The 13,371-nt window shown below is 36.9% G+C and overlaps 1 protein-coding gene across 1 annotated transcript; it reads right to left on the bottom strand.

Moving 5' to 3' along the window:
* Positions 1-830: 830 nt before the first annotated feature.
* On the bottom strand, positions 831-12,415 carry LOC134538946 (protein TRC8 homolog). Its single transcript, XM_063380563.1, has 2 exons — positions 12,029-12,415; positions 831-9,429 (listed from the first exon to the last, which is right to left on the bottom strand). Exons 1-2 carry the CDS (start codon positions 12,285-12,287, stop codon positions 7,682-7,684), a joined length of 2,007 nt encoding a protein of 668 aa, XP_063236633.1. The 5' UTR covers positions 12,288-12,415; the 3' UTR covers positions 831-7,681.
* Between the last annotated feature and the right edge of the window lie 956 nt (positions 12,416-13,371).

The raw sequence follows: 13,371 nt of genomic DNA, 5'->3' as shown, positions 1-13,371 counted from the left end.
CAACATCTTTAAGGCCTAACGCTGAACGGCTTGTTTGCCGGTAAAACCGTCAAAAGCATATCTTTGTTAGATAATCCATAATTCCATAGTATATTTCACCACCAGGCTGCCATGTAAACATCTGTGTCCTTTCAAGCCTTGTGATTGCACCATCGTTAGCCCGACACACACCACTATCGCCATGCGGATACCAAGAGGATCAGTACCATCCCTGGAGTTTTAGTAGTATGGAAGTCTAGCCTGGTTGTCGAATATATGTACTGCATGGCCTTTTATTTGTCACGGCGCACAAATATAGCACTTTTGCAAGGTCAACTATGAAAGTTTTTGGCACTTAATATGTTTTGAAAGTTCGTAAATAGTAGGAATATTTAGATGTGAAGTGTGTCAAACTACTGTATTTATTTATAGGGCGAGTTTTTAAAACGAGGTTCCATGGAGTGTGTGTGAAAAGAATAAATTGAAACAGCAGTATAACAAGAACTTACCAAGAGGCAGTGCTGGAACTTGCTACACTACCTCTAGGTAAGTTATCGTCACATTGTACGATGATTACCTAATCTTTTCAGGTACCTATCTTCAAAGATTCATCCTGTATTTAACATTATAAAAGCTTGAGCCTCTAACTGAATAACCACATGTGCCATCGCTTAAATCAACTGATTCCAGTGGTTGAAGCAAGTTGATGTCACTAAAAAAAGGGTGGAGGGGGGGGGGGTTATCCTTCCCTTCCCGAAGTAGGGAATTTTTTTTTAATATTATCAGTTAAGGCATTATGTTATTCTACTCCTAAATATATACACAATTAGAAGGAAAATAAAATGCTCTAATATTATTTACACACTTTTATTTAATAATCTGGAATAACAATTTACATCTTCTCCATCACAGAAAAAAAAAGCTCATACTCTTCTCACAATATGAAAAAAAAAATAAAGCAATAATTGTTAGGTAAACATAAACAAGGATTACACAAATCTTCCACGGTGTTAAGTACCTACCCAAAAAGTGCACTTACAAAAAAAAAACTACTGCCAAAAAGCACACACTTTCCATCAATATTTAGTACCAATTTCAAATAAAATCATCGACACCAAACTACATCTTAGCTTAAGGTAGGTTCGGCTAATTTAGTAATGCCGGTCACTTCATCATTAAAACTTTTGTTGAAGTTATCATAAGTCTGTCACCTGTCTGGATCTTCAAAATACATACAGAGCTTTAGCCAAGATGAGTCATTTAAAAACGTCTCAACATTCCAGAGTGATGTCCTTGCAAAAGGCTTGCCGAGAGAGCAAGAGTGAGTGAAAAGGTGGAGGGGGGGGGGAGGATTACTAGAAGGGCATGATTGGGTTTTGAGTTTTTTTTAATGCATGCATTTACCTTGAGAGTAGGACAAAATTACTAGTCAATTGATAATAGAATTCATTGTATACCTCACAAGTTATAAAATATGCACAGATGATTATGTTATGGCCACTGTTAACATTTAGTCTAAATATTTTTATTTAATTGTGGGATGTGTAAAATTGTACATAAAGTAATGGGAATTATTTGCCCTGAGGCCCTTAGCATTTTTTGACAGCCCTGCTTGCAAACATGTAACAAAATGTAGATGTTTGAAGTTTAGAATTGTTAATTTTGGCTTCAAACTGTATTTATTCTTAAAGGCCTAACTGGCTAAAATTATCATGCTCATACTTTTTGTATGAAACTTCCAGTAAATTAACTGAAACCAGCCAACTGCAAATGTGGTAGTGCCACCATAAACCTTCCAAAGAGGAAACGTAGCATTGGAACCAGAACATGGTGGGCAAGAAACCGGTGTATCCTGCCATTTATAAAAGAGAGCAAGGGGAGGGAATGTATAGTTGTATATACACACTGTAACTAATGTTAGAAATTAACTTTCATTGATCAGCCAAAATTATTAAATTCTATACCTGTGTATGTGTATAAACATTAAAAGCATTCTGAATGAGCACTTCTCCGTCAAAGAATGAACAGAATTCCTGGAGTTCACTGACACTCGTAGATCTACGATCATGTAAACTATGAGAATTGTGCGCTTTACATTACAAAGACAGCAAACACCATCAGCGGTGTCTTTAGAAAACTCATCAGCATCATGTGAACCTTCTTACACTGACTGTGCTTTAAAACACATTACCAAGCAAGATCTCCACAGCACTTTCTCGAACCAGAGCAGAGTTCGCTTGTTCTTTGCCAACAGCCTCCAAGGCAACACGTCTGGCCCATTTGACTGCCACATGGAGTAGAGCTTCCTGAGCACTGAATGTTCATTGGTCAAGAGCCCCATGTGCAAGGTGCACAAACAGACAAAAACAATCAATGTGAAACTAACACACATGTACTTTTATGAAGCCAGTTTTAATGCAAAATGACAGGACCTTTGCTAATCACTTGTGACTAGCAAAATTCACATTATTTTTTCTCACTAGGGTAAATTTCACAAAAATACATAGGCCAGCGTCATTTGTTAATTGATTGTTGTCACATTGCACCCTCCGTCCTGGTTGCACGTGTTTGTTGCAAGACTGTTACTGGCTTCTAGTCTTGCAGGGAGAGTCAGATAATCCCAAACCATTATAGAGGTGATTAAAATCTTAAATAAATTTTAAGTCCAGCCAGCTGCCACATAACACAAATATGCTGGTCCCCAAAGCTACACACCTTTACGGGAGGCAATGGTTCTGGGGCTACAACTACTTACACTCGTCTCCCGCATTAGTCAGTGCAAATTAAAACAATCGTTAATTATAAAGTATCTCAATTAACAATCGGGTAATTCATTTAAAGCAAATGCAAATAAAATATTCTACATTGAAAATTCTGTAGTAAACATATTATATTCATCACGAGTTCAATGGAAATAATTTAAAAATTGCTAAAATAATACCTATTCAAAAATTATTTATTGTTTAAAAATAGTATTGATTTAAAAGATTTTCATGGACATACACCGATTTTGGTTTCAACTGTATGTCATAGAGAAACCACAAGCATCAATAAGAAAGATGAATACACAAACATGCAGAAAACACGCTAAAATCAGTTAATGTCAAATGTTAAACACATAGACAGCACAAAAAACAATTCCGTGGAAAAAGTTAGTCGGAAAAGTTATCACAGCACAGACAAACAGTGGACTGATGACAGTTGTAACAAGAACAGAAAATACTGACATACAACACAGCAACCAATTCCTTCCCTGCTGACTGTATGTATAACATTGGACATTGGCTGATTTTGGCTTGTTTTCTGTGTTTGTGTATTCATCTTTCTTTTCAAATCTAGAGGTTTCATGGTCATATGCAATGGCATATGAATGGTTCAAAGAACGTAAAACTAGTAATGCTGTAAAGCTGATATTAATAACAATCAGTGACTAATTATTCACTATTTTCGGTAAACTGTAATTGGTTCTTAGTTATCATTAATACTGCACATAGCTTCACGCTTGTTATACTCCATTTGTTATAGTCCATTTGTTTGTGGTACTCATTTAAAGTGAAACAACTGAAGTTATTATTTTAGTTAAAGGTTGCAAACAAAAAAAACTCTAATGTAGAAAATACCACCTTACAGGTAGATCTACATTCGTCAATTATTGTTTGCATAATCTGTAATAAGAAAATTGATGTCAGAGCCCACGGCATAAAGTAAACATTTGAAAATGTTTGTTACTAACTAAACCCGATTACAAAACGATCACATCAAACCATGAATTTAAGAACTAATTATTTTGACTGAAATTCATAATTTTTCCCACTAGCCTTCAAGTCTATAGTAATGTATATTTTTCCACGTCGTGGATGAACGGATGTCAGACCAAAAGCATTAACAGAGCCGACCTTTTTTAAGTGTTAAATGAACTCTTAAGGCTGGATTTATAAACAACGCATGGAACGCGACAATGCAACACACAAGAAAATCAGTCATTTATAAAGTACCCAAGTCACAAACGTCATCAACCATAGAACTTTAAACTGTAAAAAAGTAGAAAATCAAATTTATATGCTACTTTAAAAAATTAATTTTTATCTTGAAAATAAAATAAATGGTCGATAATTTGATTTGAAAGTGAAATTTTCTTTCACTGTGTGGAAGTTTTAAAGTAAAAATGTGATATGTATTGTAAAAAGAATGTTGTGGTCTCTGAGCATGGCCGTCAAAAACCCCAGAAGTTGAAAGTTAGTCTATGCTTGCGTTGCAATTTCGCTTCTAGCATAGTTTATAAACTGGTATTTGAAAACGTCAATATTGAAATTTATGCATAGCGTGTTTCTTGCATTCTCGGATAGTTTATAAACCAGTAATAAAACAAATAAAGTGTATTTCAAGTGATTTAAGTATATATACACAAACATTGTGACCAACAATTCAGTATATAAACATGTAAACACCACTTGAAAGTCAGAACCACTTAATCTACATAATTTCATTATAAACACTTCCATTTGTATTTAATTGGGTTACTTCAGTATACGTAACTGTAGTGGTGGGTGATTGTAATCTTTAATGCACTATGGGACTTTTCGCTACTTTATGTTTTGGGTAATGTTGCTGTGTGTTTTTATGTACTGTATTGTGTATTTATTTTTTAAGTTCATTATCCCTTCTCTTTATCTTCAGTGTAACTGGAAGTTTATCAAGACTTTGGCTTACTCTCGAACCACTGTAAAAATAAAATATCTGAATGTATTAAGAACATAGACAGTAAAATAAAATAAATAGTATCACCAAACTCTTCACATGATTATACTTAGTTCAATGTCACTGAAATAATGTTGAAAAAAAATTGTACAAGTGAGAATTTAACTAATAACAAACTTTAATATTAAATATACTAGTGTCTTGACCAAAAATACCTTGGATAAAAAATTATCTTAAAAAGGGCTACACAGTTTTCTAAACATGACACAGAAAGTCTAGAATAATAAACACACTCTGATAATTGGGATTTTAATATCCAAACACTACTGAAACGTTATTAATATAAATAATTTGAATTTTCAGCAATTACAACATTTTATCTAGCAAACATGAATACTGAGATTGGCTGTGGTTTCAAAAGTACCTGTAGCTCTCCTAAAAACATGTTAAAGAAATTTCTTCATAATTCTTTAAGTAGTTCCATTATAATAAAGTTTATTTTTTCAAAGTTTTCATTGGACTTCACAGTTATAACTGCCTGAAGTTACCCTCAATTGGAAACCAGGTAAAGTTCACATTTAAAATAAGTTAATTAGTAGCATTCCCATTACTTTAAGGAACATTTGAGCTGGAATCATATGTTGAGAATGAGAATTTCTTGTTACAATTGTTTCATATAACATTTAAGGTTAAAATATTCTTCACCATGCTAAAATAATGTATACATTGGTTTAGTATTCTAATAAGAATGATGTAGTTTTTAAAACTAACAAAAGGTACACTCACAATGAAGACTTAAGTTGAGCACTCTTCACAGGGCAGACACACGCCAGCTTGGATCCACCAGTTCTCGTGTTCTGTATTTTACAAAAAAACATCACATAACAAAACGTCTCAACCAATTATTAGAGGTGAACTGCTTTTGTAATGTTCTTACGAGGTATCACTACCACACAATCAACTAAACTTAAACCAGTGAAGGTTCCGATTTAAAATCCTTCTCAAGTGAACATGTAACATTTATAAAGCTGTGTTTCTCCAGAACTACAGTTGAGTTTCTAAAAGAATACTCATGGCATTAAAGAAGCACTTGCTGTATTTAATAGTTGTTTTGATATTGATACATCTGGTACAATCACAATCTGATGCATGTAGTCTCTGCAAATGGTTGCCATTCAAACACCATTAAAAACAAGTTATAGTCATTCTATATTTGTGACAGCGACCTGACATGTTTACAAAGCCTACAAACTGCACCACATATTACAAAGGAGGAATTATGGTAGGTCCAGAGCACTCAACACTCCAATATTGTGAAATAATACTAACGACATACTCGCCTGTGTGTGTGTGTGTGTGGGGGGGGGGGGGGGAGGGAGGGAAAATGATAATGTTGCTGCTAGCTCAGTGAACAAAGCAGCTTGAATCTAGCCTACTAGCTCATTAAATGTTCCAAATATTAAAACCCTACAATTAATATTTTAGTAAAATTAAATCAAAAAGTAACAATATTCTCAGTTTAATTTTTTTTTAAAATTTCATTTTACATAGTTTATTATTTTAGACTTCAATAATAAACACACACACCAATTATACCAGACTGATAATAAAACAGCAAGTTTACAAGCCAAAGTAAATTGAGCTGTAAGTGAGCAGTGAGTTTGCAAGCCAGGAACCAGTAATCTACATCAATGTAATTGGACTTCAAGAAAATATCAAAATACTGAAATGCTGAAAACTGTTCTTAAAGACTCTCCATGCTACACAAGCATTTCAAAGACAGCTGTTAAAAATTAAAAATGAACTGCCAAATGTTTTCCAAGGTGTAAGCTCATTACAAGAAAATGGGAAAAAAAAAAAAATATATATATATATATATATATATATATATATATATATATATATATATATATATATATATATATATATATTTATGCGCAGACACACCATGCCTCTTTCTACAGTGCATTTGCTTCAACAAAATGCTAAATATAAAATAATATAAAAAACAGGATGTAAAGATACAAAAACATATGACAGTTAAAAGTTTTGACTCTGCAGGAAATCCCAAATTTTTTATATTCCTAAATAATGCTCCTTAGTATTAGGAGAGACAAATGGGGAGTAACAAGTATGTGACCAGTAGATTTTATAATTCGTTAAAACATACCCATATTTAAAAATTATATTTACTTGAACTGTCATTTTAATTTTGAATTGGTCCAGATAATATACAAATTTCCTCTGATCCACACAAATTTTTAACACATACAAATCTAAACATAATTTATTTAAACAATCACAATTACAGATAAATTGGTTTCAAAAAACTTTAAATAGTATTTGTTTTAATATATCCAATTAATAATGTAATGTGTCATTATTTTACATCTAATTAAAGTGATTTTATAAGTTTGGTTCTGTAATTGTGAAAAGAAAGTTTAAGTGACAACCCTCCCTATTTAAATTTCAATTCTTTAAACCACTCAAAACAGAGCAAACAGAGCAGAAAGTGGCAAAAAATAATTTTAAATAAAACTGCAACATATCAGCATCGTAAAAAATAAAGCTGATCAAATTAATACTCCTGGCTTCAATATTCAAAAATTTACCAATGAATAAAATGCTAGCAAAAATAAATAAGAGTGCAAATGAATCACCTAGCAAAAAAAGTAAACACAAAGAGTGTCTCAACTCTAACCTGACCATATCACAATATAAAATCTTGCTTCTTCACCTTCCTTCCTAAGAAGTATCACAAAAATAATAATTTACCCTGGGAAAAAAACCAGTTAAAAAATTACAAAGTGCACACTCAACTGAATAAGAATGAAGGGTATCAGTTAGCAAAGGTACTGCATCTGGAACATTGCTCAGTCTCGAGTCATGGGCTCGGGCAAGCTCCGAACTGCACGAACCCAATCCACCAGGATCCACAGAATCTGCCGGGTGCTGCAGCAGTCTCATATTCCACGTTCATGCCGTGGGATCCCGACCGGCCGCTTCACCTGTCCCGGTCCTGCTCCGGCCGGTGACGCGTGCTGTTGGCGGGCGGGAACAACGGCTCCGCTTCCTCCTCGTGTGCGTCGTCTCCGTCGCCCGCTCCCTCGTCACTGCTGCTGCCCTCGCGCGCGTCCTCGGGCTCCGCCTGGTACAGCACGTCGTGGCACAGCGGGCAGCGGTCCTGCACGTACAGCCACTTGCGCAGACACACCCCGTGGAAGTAGTGGTTGCAGCGTGTGATCTTGGCACCTGCCATCTCCTGGTAGCAGATGGCACATACATCGTCCAGCCGGCGCAGCTGTTCACCACTCGCCTCCGGCAGCGAGTCGATCTTGTTGACGGCCGTGCGGCGCTTCATGAAGACGCTCCAGCCCGCTCGGGCCTCGCACCAGATGTTGAAGTATGCGTGGATGCACATCATGATGGCACGAATGGCCCCGCCCGACTCGAACACTAGGATCCACGCCCCGTTGAAGAACAGGAAGATGCCGAAGAAGAACTCCACGGTGTTGCCGAACGCTCGGATGTAGTAGACGTAGTCGTCCAGCTTCTCCCAGAAGGTGGTGCGGTAGGCATCGACCAGGAAGAGCGAGTAGATCATCAGCGACACCACCACCTTGACGATGACCTCCACGCTGAAGGCAGAGACGGCCAGCAGCCAGGTGCTGACGGCGTGGTGCGACCAGAGGTAGGCCAGCAGCGATGTGGGGAACACCACGAGGAAGGCACACACGCAGAGCGCGCGCACGTGCCGGTGGAGGGAGGGGTTGTGCGACGCGCTCAGGGACATCAGCAGAGGGTTCACGATGTTGTGGATGAAGTGCAGCAGGGCGGTGAAGAGCAGCCCGAAGTTGCGGCACAGACGCACGAACCTCTTCTCGGGCTCGAGGCCGGTGATGCCGGTCTGCAAGGCGAGGATGTAGAAGAGGATCGCGGAGACGGTGCCTATGCTGCGGTCGTCCTCCTCCTCCGTCAGCAGGAACCACTGGAAGAAGCAGCCTACGTAGTGGCACACGTATGACACGACACTGGTCATGCCCAGCACCGCGGTGAGCGTCTCGCAGCCCGTCACCAGGAGGCTCTTCAGGCCGGCCAGCAAGGTCTCCAGCGTGACCACGCCCGTGTCCGAGAGCAGGCCCGCGCAGTGCTCCAGCACCCGCACCACCCAGAACACCCTGAGCACGGTCGGCACGCACAGTCGCGACCACTGTGACTCGATCAGCGCGGAGAAGCCGAAGTTGCCGACGAAGTCGCGGGCGTGGAGGTAGCCCCCGTACACCGTGTGCACCACGGCGACGGAGCTGTAGCAGAGCACAAATTTGACGAGGGCCAGGGGGAGGAGCGCGGCGAAGACGGGGGCGTGCTGCAGCACGGACACGGGCAGGGGCAGCAGCACCAGCAGCGAGGGCCCCACGAAGCACGCCAGCAGCAGCATCTCCACGAGCGGGTACCTCGGCCCCATGTACATCAGCTTGAAGAGGTAGGCGAGGGCACACTGGCAGGCGTAGTTCTGCACCAGCGCGAAGCCGTAGCTGCCCGGCTCGCCCAGCCGTGCCACGTCCAGGGACAGCACGTCCTCCAGCAGGCTGGTCGGAGAGGCGCTGGCGCTGATGGCGTCCACCGCTGCCTTCATGGTGCTCACGTTCATCCAGTAGGAGAGGAACACGATGCCCACCGAGGTGAGATACTTGTACACCAGCACCAGCTGCTGTCTCTGCAGCGTGAAGACGCACAGGGCCAGCAGGATCCCTGCAGCACACGACACGCCCTGTATCGCTGTCTAGCCATTGGTTAGGAGGTCAAACAAGTGATATTACAAGCAATTTTTTATCTGTTTACAATGTACAATTCGTCATGTTTACATATCCATGTCATCCATGTCAAGTGGTGAACCGAACATGCAGGGAAATTGCTAAACTCTAGCTTTATTATCACAGATATTACAAAATTAATTTAAATACAACTAAGGAGGAAAACAGTCTTGGCCCCGGCCATAACATACCGACATTAAACAGTACATAATGTTTTTATAGTGTTTCTCTTCCATGAATTAATAATGAAGTCAGGATTTTTTTTTTGAACACTAGAGATGTGCCTATATTTACCTTCAAAACAAAATCCTTATATTCTTTCTGGATTCTGAGAAATCACTGTTAATAGGTTACATTACAATAACTTTGCATTGATGCGGCCACCACAATTTTTTTTTTCGTTTCCTGTATGAGTCTGTGTGTGTGTGTTTATGATTTGGAGAACTTTGGTTAAATAGTGAAAATGGTCCATTACATTAGGTTAGCTACATTACAAATACTTAAAAACAATGGTGGTTGGTTAGTATAGCCACATAAAAAATAATGTGAAATCATATGAACGGTTGGTTAGAAATTGGTAATTCCTAAGCAACCTTATAAAATATGTTACAGTATTATTAATGTAGCCATTCTAACCCAACCAACAGTCCAAAAGGTTTTGAAGAATTTTTAACGTAACTAACCTAATGTAATCGACCATTCTCAAGATTTAACTCAAGTTCTACATTTCATTTACACACAGACAAATAAGAAAAGCTAAAAACGGTGGTGGTGGCATCTCTAATTCAATTTGAATTTTTTGCTGCCATTGGAATAATCTGTTACTAAGTGACTCAAAATACTACTTTAAATACAAATGTCAGAAAACATTGATAACGTAATGCAATTACCTAGTTATTTATAAAAACAACAAACAGAAAAAAGAAACACTAAAATTTTCATAATCATTGCAATAAAATTGTCTTATCAACTACTTTGAATAGCAAAACAATACCTCTGTTTACTAAATTTCTCAAAAAAAAAAAAATACAGACCAACGCGGAAAAGAAAAAAATGGCCACTGCTGCATCAATGTACACACTTTGTAATACAAGCATTAAACAGTGGATTTTTCAGACACCAGAATGAATTCAGTAACGCGGTTTTCAGGGTGAATATAGAAACATTTCTATTGTATGAAAAGAAAATATTTTCGGAATTTTTTAATTTACGGAAAAGCTGCGATTGAGACTATTGCCCATTTAAAAAACCCTGTCCTTTTTATAACAGTTTCGGCTATGCTATATTCCTAAGGACCTCTGGATAACTCCAGAATCAAGTTGCACTAAGTGTCTAGTAAACAGTATGACGGCAACAACAATCAGTCCAATTTTTCATGGAAAACAGTCTCGCCTACCTATTGTAACCTATAAACAGAAATTTCTCAGAAACTAGTAAGAATTTTGAAAAACTGTTGGCAATACTCGGACATCACAGCCTTTTAGAACCTAAATAAAAAATTTGAAAAGTGGTTTTCACACACTACATACGTCCCTAAATTTATTCCCAAGGGATGGTTTCGTGATTCCAACTAGTTTGTGAAAAAATTCAATTTTTATATCTTACATTACAATACCTGTGCTTTTACGCTGCCACCGCAATTCATTGTTTACCCGCAAAAAATTAGAATATATTTTTTTCCATATACTTGAGACATTCCTGAATTAACCCTGCGGTACACGATGCTTGCTGTTTTAGTTCAGTATGTTGAAAGATTCTGTACATAAAAAAACATTGTTATATAATAATGAATTGTGATTGTAAGTCAAATAAAAAGAAATTATTTATCCGACAATCGTAATTCATTTTTATTGCACAATTTCTTTCATGTGCAAGATCTTTCCACGTACTGAACTAAAACAGCAAAAAATGTTTAAAAAAAACTCACACGGATAAACAATAAATGTTGGAGATAGCGTGAATACATAGGTATTGTAATGCAAGCTGTAAACTGTTATCCTTGCCGCTGGGTGGAAGCACAGTCTAATTTAAACACCACACAGGTCAGTATATACAAAATTTACATGATTTTAAAAAGCTCTTTTTTTCCAAGAAGCCTCGTAACTAGAAAATGTCCTAGCTAAACAATTTTAATTCTAGCATTTAATATTAAAATGTTAATTATTATTTATTATATTCTGCAAATATTCATTTTTTCCCTTATGATTACAGAACTGAAAACTACAGCATTAATGTATCGAAGACTAAAACAACCATGATAAATAAAAGAATGGGGTCAAGTTAATGTTGTGTTAGCAAGGAGACTATGATTGTTTTAAGTTGTGTAAAAGCTTATTGCTACAATAATTCATGTAAAAACGTTCAACTTGATTGTGTCCGGGGCTTTAAATGTAAAGATGTAAGCTGTCATGTTGATGACGTCATAGATTAAAAATCGTGTCATACATAAATCCCAGACTGAAAAAATACGCTAAGACATTTTCTTATTAGTGGCAGTTCTATGAAACTCTTATATACATTTAAATACAATCACTTACCCAAGGATGATAAAACTACTTTTAAAACTGTCAAGACAAATACTTTGTACATTTGTTGATCATCCACGAGCATCACAATCCGGTCTATTTCACTTTCTGTGTCTGGTAACGATGTGAGTGTTGCATTTTTGTACGTTATAGTCTGATTTTCACTAGTAGGAATCCCCAAGTTTATTTTCAGAAGTTCATCGACTAAATAAATAGGAGGCACACGAAGAAGAATTTCAAAAAAGAATGCAGCTCTTTGCCGTAATGACATCTTAATGTATCACAAAACTAATTCTTCGCTAGTGAAATAACCTATGAAATCGGAATTACTCAATTTCTTCAGTTTATAAACATGATTAACTTCATAGACGTAACCCTAACCATAGATAAAGGTTAACTAAAATTACAATTACTTTCATCATTGAAAAATTTAGGTCATAGAGTGTGTGAATATTAGAGTAGAGCATATACAGATGGAGCATTAGGTTCGTTTCAAGTGAATCAAAAAAAGGGGTAGGGGATTACAGTGTTTTACACATACCAATATGGCAGCCGTTTCTTTACAAATGTATCAGCTGTATCTGTATTGGAGGTTAAATTGGGGAAAATTTCAACTCTTATCATTACATTTGTAATATGCAGATTTGTTTAGGGCGAGATAAATGAATAAATTAGGTTGTGTGGCATCCACTCTTCGACATTACATTAAGATGCCTTTGCTAAGTCTATACTATGTGTAAACTGTTTTAGTTTATTTTATAGGGGATAGCTATTATATACATTCCGAATGCTTTTCATTTCTTTTCTTTTTTTCATTTCAAAGAGCTTGTATACAGAAACTGTACAAATATCAATTCTTTGGCCAATGGTGTTAGCTTATTTTGAGTCATGTGTAAACCTTTCACCTGACTTATTATTCTGCTCCTTATTTCCCAGGAGACACTTCTTTTAATGACCAATAATCGAATCAATAATCAGTCTTTAGTACAACATACAAGCCAGTAACTATCACATAATTTTATTAAGAAATAAAATGAAAAAATTTAAACTCGGATGAAATCATGGCAAAATTAACAGGAAAACAGAAAAACTGAACTGAAGAATCAGCAATTATTTGTGCAATAAAAAAGAACAACTGTAACTCATATATTAATCTATAATGATTAATTAATAAAAAAAATTCATATTCCATACATGGGATTTATGTAAACTAGCATATTCTTAGTTGGAATTAACATATTAACAAGTTCATGGGTTCTTAATTACAATATGATGGGCCTTGATATTTTACTCCCATCGCACCCAAAGAAGTTTCACTTCAAAACATTTTATGTAAATTTCCATAATCTGTGAGA

This window comes from Bacillus rossius, chromosome 14 (assembly GCF_032445375.1).
Source record: "Bacillus rossius redtenbacheri isolate Brsri chromosome 14, Brsri_v3, whole genome shotgun sequence".
Classification (NCBI taxonomy): Eukaryota; Metazoa; Arthropoda; class Insecta; order Phasmatodea; family Bacillidae; genus Bacillus; species Bacillus rossius.
This window is presented reverse-complemented; position numbering and strand designations above follow the sequence as displayed.